Source organism: Ceratotherium simum, chromosome 16 (genome assembly GCF_057802395.1).
Source record: "Ceratotherium simum simum isolate JZ-2026a chromosome 16, ASM5780239v1, whole genome shotgun sequence".
Taxonomy (NCBI): domain Eukaryota; kingdom Metazoa; phylum Chordata; class Mammalia; order Perissodactyla; family Rhinocerotidae; genus Ceratotherium; species Ceratotherium simum.
In genome coordinates this window covers 19289905-19301818 of record NC_141915.1, presented here as the reverse complement: position 1 = coordinate 19301818, position 11914 = coordinate 19289905, and the positions used below count along the sequence as shown (strand labels likewise).

At 36.6% G+C, this 11914-nt stretch overlaps 1 protein-coding gene across 2 annotated transcripts in view; it reads left to right on the top strand.

Moving 5' to 3' along the window:
- NLK (nemo like kinase) overlaps nucleotides 1–9018 on the top strand; it is a 165609-nt gene extending 156591 nt beyond the window's left edge. Inside the window, exons 9-11 of one of the 2 annotated variants that reach the window (XM_004433395.3) lie at nucleotides 5094–5292; nucleotides 6233–6326; nucleotides 8458–9018. In XM_004433395.3, the coding sequence (XP_004433452.1) occupies nucleotides 5094–5292; nucleotides 6233–6326; nucleotides 8458–8512 (348 nt within the window). In that variant the 3' untranslated portion in view covers nucleotides 8513–9018. The remainder of the gene's footprint in view (nucleotides 1–5093; nucleotides 5293–6232; nucleotides 6327–8457) is intronic. The other variant, XM_087440756.1, reaches the window with a different exon arrangement.
- The last annotated feature ends 2896 nt before the right edge of the window (nucleotides 9019–11914 follow it).

Sequence of the window (11914 nt, the reverse complement as noted above, 5' to 3'; positions counted from 1 at the left end):
CCAAGAGTACAAGGAAGTCACCAAATAGAAAACACGACAAATATTTAAAAGAAAAAAACCTATAAAATTACCAGTTATTAAGTTTACATTGGTCTGTTCATGATGAGAAAACAGCAACTTTCTCACATGATTATCAAATCCACAAAAGTCAGAACTATCTTCAGACGTCAGCATAGCAAAGATTAGGGATAAAAATGTTTTGTTAGAGAGTCCAGGTTTGTGAGCAATAGTCAAGGTTTTATTATTTGGGGGACCAGAACCAATCAGAGTGACCAAGTTTTTTTTTGGTACATTCCAGGGTACAAAGTGGATTTTTTGTTTGTTTGGTGTTTGTTTATTTTTTGTTGACCTTTTGTTTGTTTACTTTGGCATGTGAGGTGCTTAGTGGTAAAAGAAGCAAGACAAAATGGCAGTTCTTGCTTCCACAGTCCCTCCTTGTGGTCAGGTTCCTGCCGTTAAGAACAGTTTCGGCCACATAACTTGCTCAGTGAGCTAGTGATTTAGTGCTTAGTTTGATATTTTGTTTTGTTTGGCAAGTTTATCTACATAGTTAACAGGAGATGTTGATTAATACATAAAGACCTTTTGTATAGTAACAAAACTAGAGAACTTCGGGCTTCAAGGTAATTTCTGTCTGCCCATAGAGGATTTTGTAAAGGCCCTGAGGTTAAAATTTACTTTTATGTGTCAGAAATATGTTATTCTCTTTATTAGTTCTCTTTAGACTAGGAACCAAGAACCACGTAATTCACCTGTACCAGGTTTTACCTGCAGTACTTATAGTTGTCAGGTACCCTATTTCTCTGAGATCCCATGTTTATTAATGCTCCTGACCTGCCAGGAGCTCATAGTCTTTATAATCCTAAGGCTGGAATTTCCTAAGCCATGGAGCAAATACCAAGCACTTTTGCCTGGGAGGCCTTTTAGACATCAGTTGTACACGTGAAATGAAGCCATTATTCCTTAATAGTGGGATTGTCCTAATAAAATGAAACTTTTGGTGTGGTCATAGTTACAAATTAGATTTATCTATAAGGAGGAGGTAAGATTTATCTGGTAAGAAGGAGGATGGATTCTTATTGAACCTAGGTAGATAACTACATGGTCATTTAAATGAAAATAGAATTTAGTAAAGCACACTACATAATATTTAACCATTTTTATCATTGTCTTATAGAACAAGGCCAACCAATATATGTTGTTATTTTTTTACAGAATTATTATTTTTAAATTGTCCTGATGCTTTATTAGTTTATGATTGATATTAAGGATTCTTTTCTTCCCAGTTCTGAGGGTTCAGTTAGAAATAGATACCATTTTTAAAGGCTGTTTCATTCTGGTTTGAATCTGTTAAAATTGAGGGTTAGGAAAGAAATGAGTTTTGTGGAGGTTTTTTTAATATCCATTACAAATAGAATATTAACCATAATTAAATCAGTTTATCCATTTAGTCTGAGGTAATTAATTAATTCTTATTTTGTTGCTCTTGGGTTAAGCAGTCTATTGCCACGTGTCTGCTCCTGGACTGAAACATTCCTAGAAATCCTGACTCAGTTACTTTGTTCAGTCTAAGAGGCAGCTGTCGTGGTGATGATGTCGACCATACCCATGAGTTTATACCCTGTAGACAATAGTCAGGAGTACCTGATCACAGCCCTTTCCTGAGGTCCTTGTGATGTTTCTTACAGAAGACCTAATTCCTGATCTTTAGCCTGTGGCAGGAGCCTTTAGGCAAATGGAAGGAAGAAGCAGAAACCACCAGAGGATAAGATTAAAGGGCTCTGGTTCTTTTATTATAATAACATCAATAATATTGGAAAGGATGGGGTATAATAAATAATCAATTTATAAAGATGTAATTAACTATTACCTCAAAGTAGTGAAGACATTAAACAAATCTCCAGACACCTTAATTTATTTAAAGGCAATAAATAGTTACAAGCAATATTTTTAAAGCACAACGATAAGTATTAGGAATTTAGACAAAATTATTTACTTTTTTCTCTTGACAAATAAAAACACATCTGTTATCCTGCATATATATCTTCCTACCATCACACATTCTTTTACATTCTTTAAAAAGATACATATGTACTTTAACCTGAAGGTACTTGCACATCTTTTTATCTTTCTATTGATGGCTACTCTAAATGTATTAAGGAAGAGCCTAGGTATATTAAAATTATGTCGTCCGTATCCAAAGACTGTTTATTAACTCAAATTAATATTAGTAAGGTCTTGATGTTAACTAAGAATCAGGAGATTAAAATTTAAGTTGACACATTAAGTCCTTAGGATTTGTAGCATTCTAAAAACTACTTTCTTTTTAGAAACACATTACCTATTATCATTCATCTAATTTAGTTGAATACATAATTTTGCAATTCCATAATCTTAGACAAAGTAATACTAGTTTATTGACCAGCAAAACCGGTAGGAAAAAAATTCAAAATGACTGGGCTTTTTGCGAGAAAACAAACCTAAACTTTGTATAAACTAGAATGTTGTGCTAGCATTATTTGTACATGGCAGTAAAATCAGGGAGAAAACAGAAATATTTTTAAATTTTTATGACTGTTAACTCAGGCTGATAGGTCCAATCAGTCATCTTGCATAGGAATATCACATGACCTCCTAATCTTATATAATTATATACTAGATATTAAAACTTTTAAGTTGTTTAAGAGAAATAGTTTGCTTCTTACTTTGTAATCTATTAACCAAGAGTATTATTTTAACTCACAGTTAAAGCTTTTTTTAATCTTTGAGTCACAACGTAAGCAAGAAAAAATTTCTAAAGTGCTAACATCTTTAATACATAAGGAAGAATAACGTTTTTAAAATCTTTCCATGTCTTTAATGTCTTAATATTGTTTCTAAAAGCCAATTGGAATAGGAGTTTGCTGCATTTGATTTTAAGAGATCTCATAATGTATTACCTCCCTTCAGAAGTATACAAAGTACATCAATTTGTTTAATTAGAAATACTTCATATTTGTGAAGTCAAAAATTTTATCAACTTATTCAAAACTAAAATTGCCAATTTTGATAAAGCAACAAAATCTAGGATAGAAACAGATGTCTGTATCTATTACAAATGTTGATCAGGTAAAGAAACAAGATATGTATGATATGTAATTGAGATATATAGGACATAATTGAGCACCATTAAGTTCTTCAAAAGAACATTACTTTTGAAAATCTGGGTGATTTTGTGATTTCTATCTCAATTTAGCAGGGCAGTTTTTTCTTTTCAGTGTTCATACCCCTTACAAAAGGACAGTCTCCTTTCTTTAGCCTTGTTTCAGAAGTCCTAAAGAGACATTAATTTGTTTAGAGAACTCAGAGTTGATCATTGCTTGCTAGGGTTTTGATTTACTTTTTGTTCAAAGGCTTCTCTTAGGTAAGATACTTTAGAGGACCCCATATTGCTGCACACAGAACATACAAACATAGCAGGCTATCAGTATTTGGGAAAACACCCACATCTTTTCAACTCTGCATTCTCAAATTTCAGGAAATATCAGAATCCGCAGACAAACAAAAAAGACCAGCAGGGAAACCAGATTCCAACTGCTGGTGGCAGCTGACAGGGACCCAATTTCTGACATCTGCCGCCTGGCAGAAATGACTTAATGGTCAGATGATAAAATTAAAACCCAGTTTCAATCACTGCTGCCACCTGTGTGGACAAGATCAGCCATGCTTAATCAGGAACAGAAGCAGACTTGGCCAAGAACCAGATTTAGTGTGCAAAAGGCAAAGAGCTCAGTCTCACTGTGAGACTGGCCAGGGATGTTGAGAACTCAGAGGGGTCGAGGCCCGGGCAAGGTGCACTATTGGCCGGCTTGTTTCTCTTGATTCTACAGTACAGCTTTATCCCAGTGGAACCTCCAGGAATAGCTGGACTCATTTAGAAAAAAAAAGAAAAAGTGTACTTGCTAAGAGTACCAGTGAGTCAGACCTCAGAAGGGCTGGATCACCAAATACAAAACATGACAGGTAGCGAAAGGAACAAAACCAAGGTTGTCAAGTTTACATTTGTCTCTTCACGGTGGATAAACAGCAGCTTTCTTTTGTGATTATCATATCCTGAAAGGTCATGACATGCCTTTTAATATCAGCATAGCAAAAAATCAGAGATAAAAATGTTTTTAGGGAATCCAGGTTTATGGGAAATATTTAGCATTGTATTATTTAGGGGACCAGAACCAGTCAGGATGATCCAGTTATTTTTGGTTTATTTGAGTATAAAATGGTTTTCTCTTTTTAAATTGTGTTATGTGATGTGCTTGATCATATTGGAAGCAGGGGGAAGTGTCAGTTTTTGTTCTACGTTGAGTCCATCCTTAAATCCTTTAAAATCCACTTTCTCTCAGTAGTCTTTATGTATCCACTGAGCTAAAGGAGGGACAATTTTTTTCTTTTGTTAATGGAGAAATGAGTATAAGAGTTTTGGTTTATGTAAACCTGAAACTAGTATATTAAGTTTTCTTATCTGAAGTGCCAGAAAACCACAGGCTACTGATATTTAGACTGAGCTAGATAGCAAAACATGGCATTCAGATCTTGATCTGCTGCCTAACTCCAGCAGCTTTCAGATGGGCTTTTGCCCTAAGTTGAGTTGGTATTCTAAGAGAGTAAAAGATTCAAACAGCCTTGTAAAATTGCAACCATGATCACATCTCTTCTAAATACTGAGACATATTTAGAAAATATAACTGTTATTTAAAATGTAAACTTATCCCCTCCAAAGCATTACATATTTAAATGTCATGATATTTGTCATTTTTGACCCTGCATACATCTATTTCAAGGAACTAGGAACTTCTCAGAATCTTAGCAGAAAGTCACTTCTAAGTGCTTTATGGTGGTGTATGGTGGTTTATAACAGTAGTTTGTTGTCCTAAGTCATATCCTCCCTCTGCTGTTACATTACCCACCTCTAAATTCAAATATCCCTCTTTACACAGGATGTACCGTAAATTAAGTATCAACTGTGTAAAGCAGTTACTGTGTCTTGTGAAAGATCCTGTGCAGACAGTCATGTTTATCTGCAGTGTTGATGTGCTGGTCTCTAAATTTGATTTCAGTCCAAAAGAATATCCGCTAAGGATGCCTTAGCCCACCCCTACCTAGATGAAGGGCGACTACGATATCACACGTGTATGTGTAAATGTTGCTTTTCCACCTCTACTGGAAGAGTTTATACCAGTGACTTTGAGCCTGTCACCAATCCCAAATTTGATGACACTTTTGAGAAGAACCTCAGTTCTGTTCGACAGGTTAAAGGTGAGTATCTTTTTTGGCCTTCAGCCAGACAGGATGACTAGTAACATTTTGCATTATGAGGCCATGAAAAGCTGAGATCTGGATGGTGACCAAAGCTCCTCTATTTGTTTATTTTACAACCTACGACTAGCTATTTGTCTAGGGCATATATGCCAAGAAGGCTATGTGTGTTATAAAAATGCTGATTTAATATTACATCCAGGGGCAGGTCAGGCAGAGAAATGGATATTTTGTTCTTGTTTTCAAAGCTGACTTATTTAGTGAGTGTGACTCAATATATTTAATATGTATTCACTCATTGTGATTTCACTGAAAGAAACATATTGGACTTTTTTTTATATATATAACATGCAAAGTTTGAAAAAGGATAAACATCCACTGAGGGAATCATTCCTTCGATGATGACAATAGAAGGGAATTTCTGATAGTCTACCCGTAAAATTTCCTTTCATAATCTATTGGAGTAGGGGTGGGGGTTAATGATATCCAAAACTCTGAAATTTTAGTGTCTGCTCTAGGGCATTTTAGAAGAGAGAGTAGTGCCAAAGTAACCAGCCCAAAACGATATACCTGACACCAACTGAAGTTTTCTTTAAGTGATTTTCAAAAAGGCAGTAATTACCAGCAATTTAGAAGACTTCACTCATAATGCCAACCCTTTGGAGTCACTCGCAAAGTTGTAGACCATTTTACTCCTCCTACTGATGGGGTTTCCAACCCATATAATGCCACTTTGGGAGTTTTTGCCTCTGTGGAGCAGCAACTGTCATTTTGGTTTCAGGAAAGTTCCACTGGATTCTACCTGTTAGATGATGTGTGTGTTTGATTTAACTAAACCAGTAGGAAATGCTGTTCAGATACTGGCTAGAGTTAGCTGAGAATCCACTGCTCCCAGGCCTACAAATTGGCATGGGTTGTATGATGTTTGTTTTCTCCACAGAAATTATTCACCAGTTCATTTTGGAACAGCAGAAAGGAAACAGAGTGCCTCTCTGCATCAACCCTCAGTCTGCTGCTTTTAAGAGCTTTATTAGGTAACTATATGTATGTAATTCTAACTTTCTTGTTAGAATTAAAAGGATGCCATTGTGGTTTTGTTATTCAGCATATTTCTGTTTTTATTTAGATTAGATAACATAGATAAAAGGTCCAACAGAAAGTTTCTGTTTTGAGCTTTGGCTTTAGTCAAAAGCATATTAAAAATGTAAGCATTAGTTTTTACACTGATGCCAATTCACTGTGGTTGCTTTGACAGTTTTTTTCTTAGATGACCATTGTGCTGCCTGATCCTGTACATGGGGATCCTCCTGCAGCATCAGTGTGGCAGCCACTGTCCTGGAGTTGGACATGGTCTTCTGGGTTCCCACTACTATCCCCACCACCAAGCAAGAAAATTATTTTTCATAGGTGGACTGCTGGTGTGTCCTATTTGGAGGAGAAGCCAACAGGTTTATTGGTTAAAGAACTGTAAACTGACTTTGGAACCTAGCAAGCCGAATTCTCTTTGTCTCTCTTTGTCCTTTCCTTCTCGATTTCTTTTTCCCTAACTCCCTGTATCAGTCAAGGTCCAGTCAGGAGAAAGAAACCACACCCAGTAATATAAACAGGGAAAATTTAATACCAAGAAACATTAACTAGGAAAAGATGGTTAACTGCTAAAAGGCATGAAAGAGGATTCTGAAGGATTCCAAAGTAGCAAATGCAGAAAGCAGGTACTACCTCTAAACTGAGGCAGAATGAACAAGGAAGAAATTAAGAACTTAGAGGAGGCCCCTCCACCCAAGGCTAATAAGATTTAGAAATGATACGGTTGCCACAGAACACACAGCATGAGGGTGGTGAAGAAACTTGCCAAAACGTGTGGGCAGAACTGGTCCATCAGAGAGGCCTGCTCGGTTGCAGAGCAACTTGCCAGAAAGTTTGGGTAGAACAAAGCTAGGCCTTCCACGACAAAAGCACACCAGAACCAGGAAGGGAAGCTGCTTCCTAATGCTGTGGCCTTGCAGTGCCCTTCCAGCGCCCTCTGTTGACAAAGGCTAACACCAAGCCAGGTGGCAAAGGAGAAATGTGAACAGGGTCTGGCTCCGGGTTCACAAAGCAGGACAAAGAAGGGTGGATTTGGATCTGAGAAGCCACTTCCTCCTTTCCTTCCCACCTGCCTTTCTCCCTCTTTTCTCCCTCTTCTCCCTGCTTCTCTTTCCCTTCCTCTCACTTCCCTTTTAATCGGCCTTGATGTGGTATTGAAGTTGATTGAATTTATTGAACCAAAGTCAAGAATTTTTGTTTAGAATTTTTTATATCAGGGTAACTGTCATTTCTTTCATGTATTTTTCTGTAGAAAGAAGGAATTAAGTTGCATTTTTACTTCTCTGTGGTTTAAAATCACTTTGTTTTAATATTTTTCCCTAAGAGTCAGTGACGTAGTCAATCAGGTGTTTTAATACCTTTCAGGTGCAAGTTATTCATTATCCTGGGCCCTGGGGAAGCAAAGTGGTCACACACACACACCCTCAAGTTTATAATCTAGTTGGCAACATTAGACAGATATGTGAAATAACTGATAAAACAAAACTGTGGATAACAAATGCTAAGTGATTATCCGTTACTTAATACTTGATAAAAGAATGCTTATGAGGCTCATTCAAAATAGATCCCCACTTAAAGTCTCTGTATTTTGAGAGACTACTTTTAAATGGATGATTCTGCATCCTTTAAGGTTATTTTCCTAATTTATTATAGACATTATTATTTATAATAGCTACCATTACTTTATATTATGACATAGGCACTGTGGAAGGCACTTTCCACACATTATCTCATTTATTCCTCACAGTATCCTCTGAGGTGGATAGCATTATCCCTTTCCAAAAGAGAAAAGATGAGGGAATTTGCTCAGTGTCACACAACTAGTAAATAACATGTTGTTTTCAAGCCCTTGTATTAGCCACTATACCATATTGCCTCACTATAGACACAGATCCTTAAACGAACAGTTTTGGAACAAATACAGCTTTTAGGGAAGTTAAAAGAAACAGAAATAAAAATCCAGAAATGGTCTTTACCATTTTTTTAAAGGAAGAGAGCCAAACAGGCACAGTGAATTGCCGCCCTTTTGCCCTTTGTGGTGTTAACAGCTGATTTCACCATGTCTCCATTTTCTTCCAGTTCCACTGTTGCTCAGCCGTCTGAGATGCCCCCATCTCCTCTGGTGTGGGAGTGACGGTGGAAGATAATATACTACTGAAGATGTAATGTAGCTTTCCACTGGAGTCTGGGATTTGCAATTCTGGAGGTTAATCATGCTTGTACTGTAATTTTACTAATGAAGTTTTAAATTAACAACCACTACTTGTATGATATGAATAATATTTAGAAATGTTACTAGACTTTTAATCTTGTAAAGTGGTTGTGCTTTTAGAAGAAAAATATTTTACCCAGAGTTGCACATGTTTTATGAATTTAGTGCAGCTGTTATGGCTCACCTCAGAACAAAAGAGAATTGAACCAAATTTGGGAGTTTGGGGTTTTGTGTTTTTGTTTTGTTTTGTTTTTCTTTTTTAAAATGAAGTGAGATTGTTCACACACACACACACAAAGGACAGTTATACATTTTGATATTTGAGCCATTCCTGAAAATTTGGGGTTTTCTAAAATGAAAGAATCTAGAAACCTTGCCTGCGACCAATCATGGAGCCACGTGAGCTGATCGTGGCTGCACCTGGGGGGGGGGAGGGGGGAGGGGCATGCCACCTAATGATCAAGCCCTATAATTAGCTTCTCATTAGAGCCGTGACGGTGATGTGTGCTGTCTAAAATCCAATGTTGTGGGTAGAGAGAATGAGTTTGTGACTAGGAGAGACTAAACTTTTGTTTTCCTTACCCAGTATAAATATATATATATATATTTAATCTATTTTTATTAGAAGTTTTTCTGCTCTTTCTTACATAAAAGAACCCCCAAGCATGCATCTTTCATGTGTGTAAATAATTCATTTCTGGGCTAATTTCAAAAGAATTCCAACATTGCTGTATAGAGAGAAAACTAGCTTGCACATTTTAGGTCTGTGAAATTTTGTGAGACTTTTCCTGCACTGGACAGTAAAAAAAATAAATAAATAAAAGACAAAAACAAATTTTAAAAAACTTTAAAGCCACAAAAAAAAGGCACATAGGGAATTATGTCAAATGTGTTTGTGTCCTTAGGCAAAGCTGTGGGAGTCTTGAAATGTCACAGTAGTAAATAACTTATTACTTTTTGACAAATTCTTTTTTCTGTTGGAACACTGAACTCTTCTGTGCATATGTATATATGAATACAAATTGAAGGCCTCTACCTCCTGGAGTTATACAACTTGGCTTGTTTACCTCCACATGCTGATGATGACTATTTTTTTTTTAAGTTCAATGTGGAGACTTGAAACTTGAATGTCCCTTCCAACTTTTATATTAAAAATAAAAAGTCAAGAAAATTGAAGATCGTTTTTCACCTGTACAAGGAATACTAATGGATCGTCTTAAAATTGGTCTAGGAAAAAACCTTGGTGTGTGTTATGGACAATTAACTGTTAAAGTTATTGTAAGTTATCTGTATTTAGCAGAGTATTTTCATCTTGAGTGATCTGAGCTGAATTTGAAGACTATTAATAAGTTATGTTTGGAAGTTTTAACTTCAATGAAGTAATTATTTGCTGTGAAAGAAACAAACATTGAATTACTAAACAAAGATGGTGCAATATCTTTGTTTTTTTTTTATGAGGCTCCTGAGAATCAACCCAACTGAAGCATTTCAATTCACTTGAATGAGAAACGTGTTTAGTATCAAAAGAGCCCAAGAAGACACTGGTGTGAAAGGTACAATCTCAGAGGTTGGTCAATTACCGTGGCACACTTACTGGTCACTTTGTACAATGTAGATTTGAAGTACAGTGGTGAAAACATTAAATGTGACATTTGAAAAAGATGTGTCATCTGTTTTATTTCAATTCCTTCCCTTTGTTTTTTCTCTTCAGCACAGCTTGTATCCTGAATTTGCAAAGTTGTGAAACATTTCCTATTTATATTTCCATTTTGATCTTTGAGGAAATTAGTTGTGGTTTTTAAAATCTTCCCAGAAACTTTAGATTGCCAAACATATTGAAAACTTAGTTAACTGATATCAAAGACATTGTGATTTAAATATATACAATTGGAAAGTCTTTCCAGACCTGAGAGTCTAATACAGTGGTATTCAAACTTTTTTTTTTTAAGCAAAGAACCCTATTTTCATGTGAAATCAAACTCCAATATATTAGAGTCCAATATATTAAACAAATGAAGATAGACTGCTCTGGATAAAGCAGACTGCTCAAGGGACTTGACCCCCAGCCCCGTCTTCCTTTCTGCCTCCTGCTCCTGTCAGCCCAAAGGTACTTCCAGCTAAGGAAGAAGTCCCAGCTGGGTGGTGGTATAATTAAGACCTGACGCTTGACTGCCTACCTTCAGAATACTTTCCCTGAGGCTGGACAAAGCAACATTACTCTTGGGTTTGTAGATGGCATGTACTTCTCCCTGTCTTTTCTTGATTTAGCAAAATGAATAGACTTATTTTTCCCCTGACGGGGGAGTTGACTGTCCTAACTCATATAAATTAATACACATACACATATTAGTTTATTCACCCACAAACTTTTGAATACCTATTAAGTGCAAGAATTACTTATAAGGAAGCCTTATTAATATCAATAATGCTTAAATAAGAAAACTAGTTTTCATCACTTACAAGAGAACGTTATGAATTGCACATGTAACACTTTGAAACTAAAGTTCTTCACAGATAAATATTAGAAAAAATATATTGACCTGTTCCCACTGGAACCTGCTCAGCTAACCAAGGGGGTTGTGCCTTATTTTTTTATTTGAAATTGTTGATAACTGCAAAAGTGTGGAATTTCTACAGCCAGTGGAGTCAGTAGAGACAGATAAGTTACGGCTGTGATCAACTGCAGCTTGTTTGCAGCTTAAGTATGAGAACCCAGAAGATAGAGATAATCTCTTGTGATGGCTCATAAGGTGTGGAATTTTTATTTTGTTTTTCCTCTATGGTATGTCATTTAAAATATTACTTTTATATTAAAATAAAAATTTATTAAAGAATAAAATGCAAAATTTGCATGAATTTTGAAATTAAGGCAGCTTTGGAGGGTCTGTTTCCTACTATACTCTAGTAATGTCTAGACAGCATGGTAGGAAATGGACACGTAGAATCTTCTCTGCAGTGTTTTACTCTCCGCCTCTCCTTCCCTGCGTGGTCTTTCCTTGGCGTCTGTAACACCACTCTGTTTTTCTCCCTTCTTTTGAGCTACAACTCTTCCTTACAGGCTCCTTCCTTTGCTTAATCCTCACATGTTTGTGTTCCCTGGGCTAGGCATCAATCCTGGGTTCTCGTCCTACTCTAAAGCCAGGGGTTCTTGGGCCGGCCCTGTGGCTTAGCAGTTAAGTGCGCGTGCTCCGCCACTGGCGGCCCGGGTTCGGATCCCTGGCGCGCACCAACACACCGCTTCTCTGGCCATGCTGAGGCCGCGTCCCACACACAGCAACTAGAAGGATGTGCAACTATGACATACAACTATCTACTGGGGCTTTG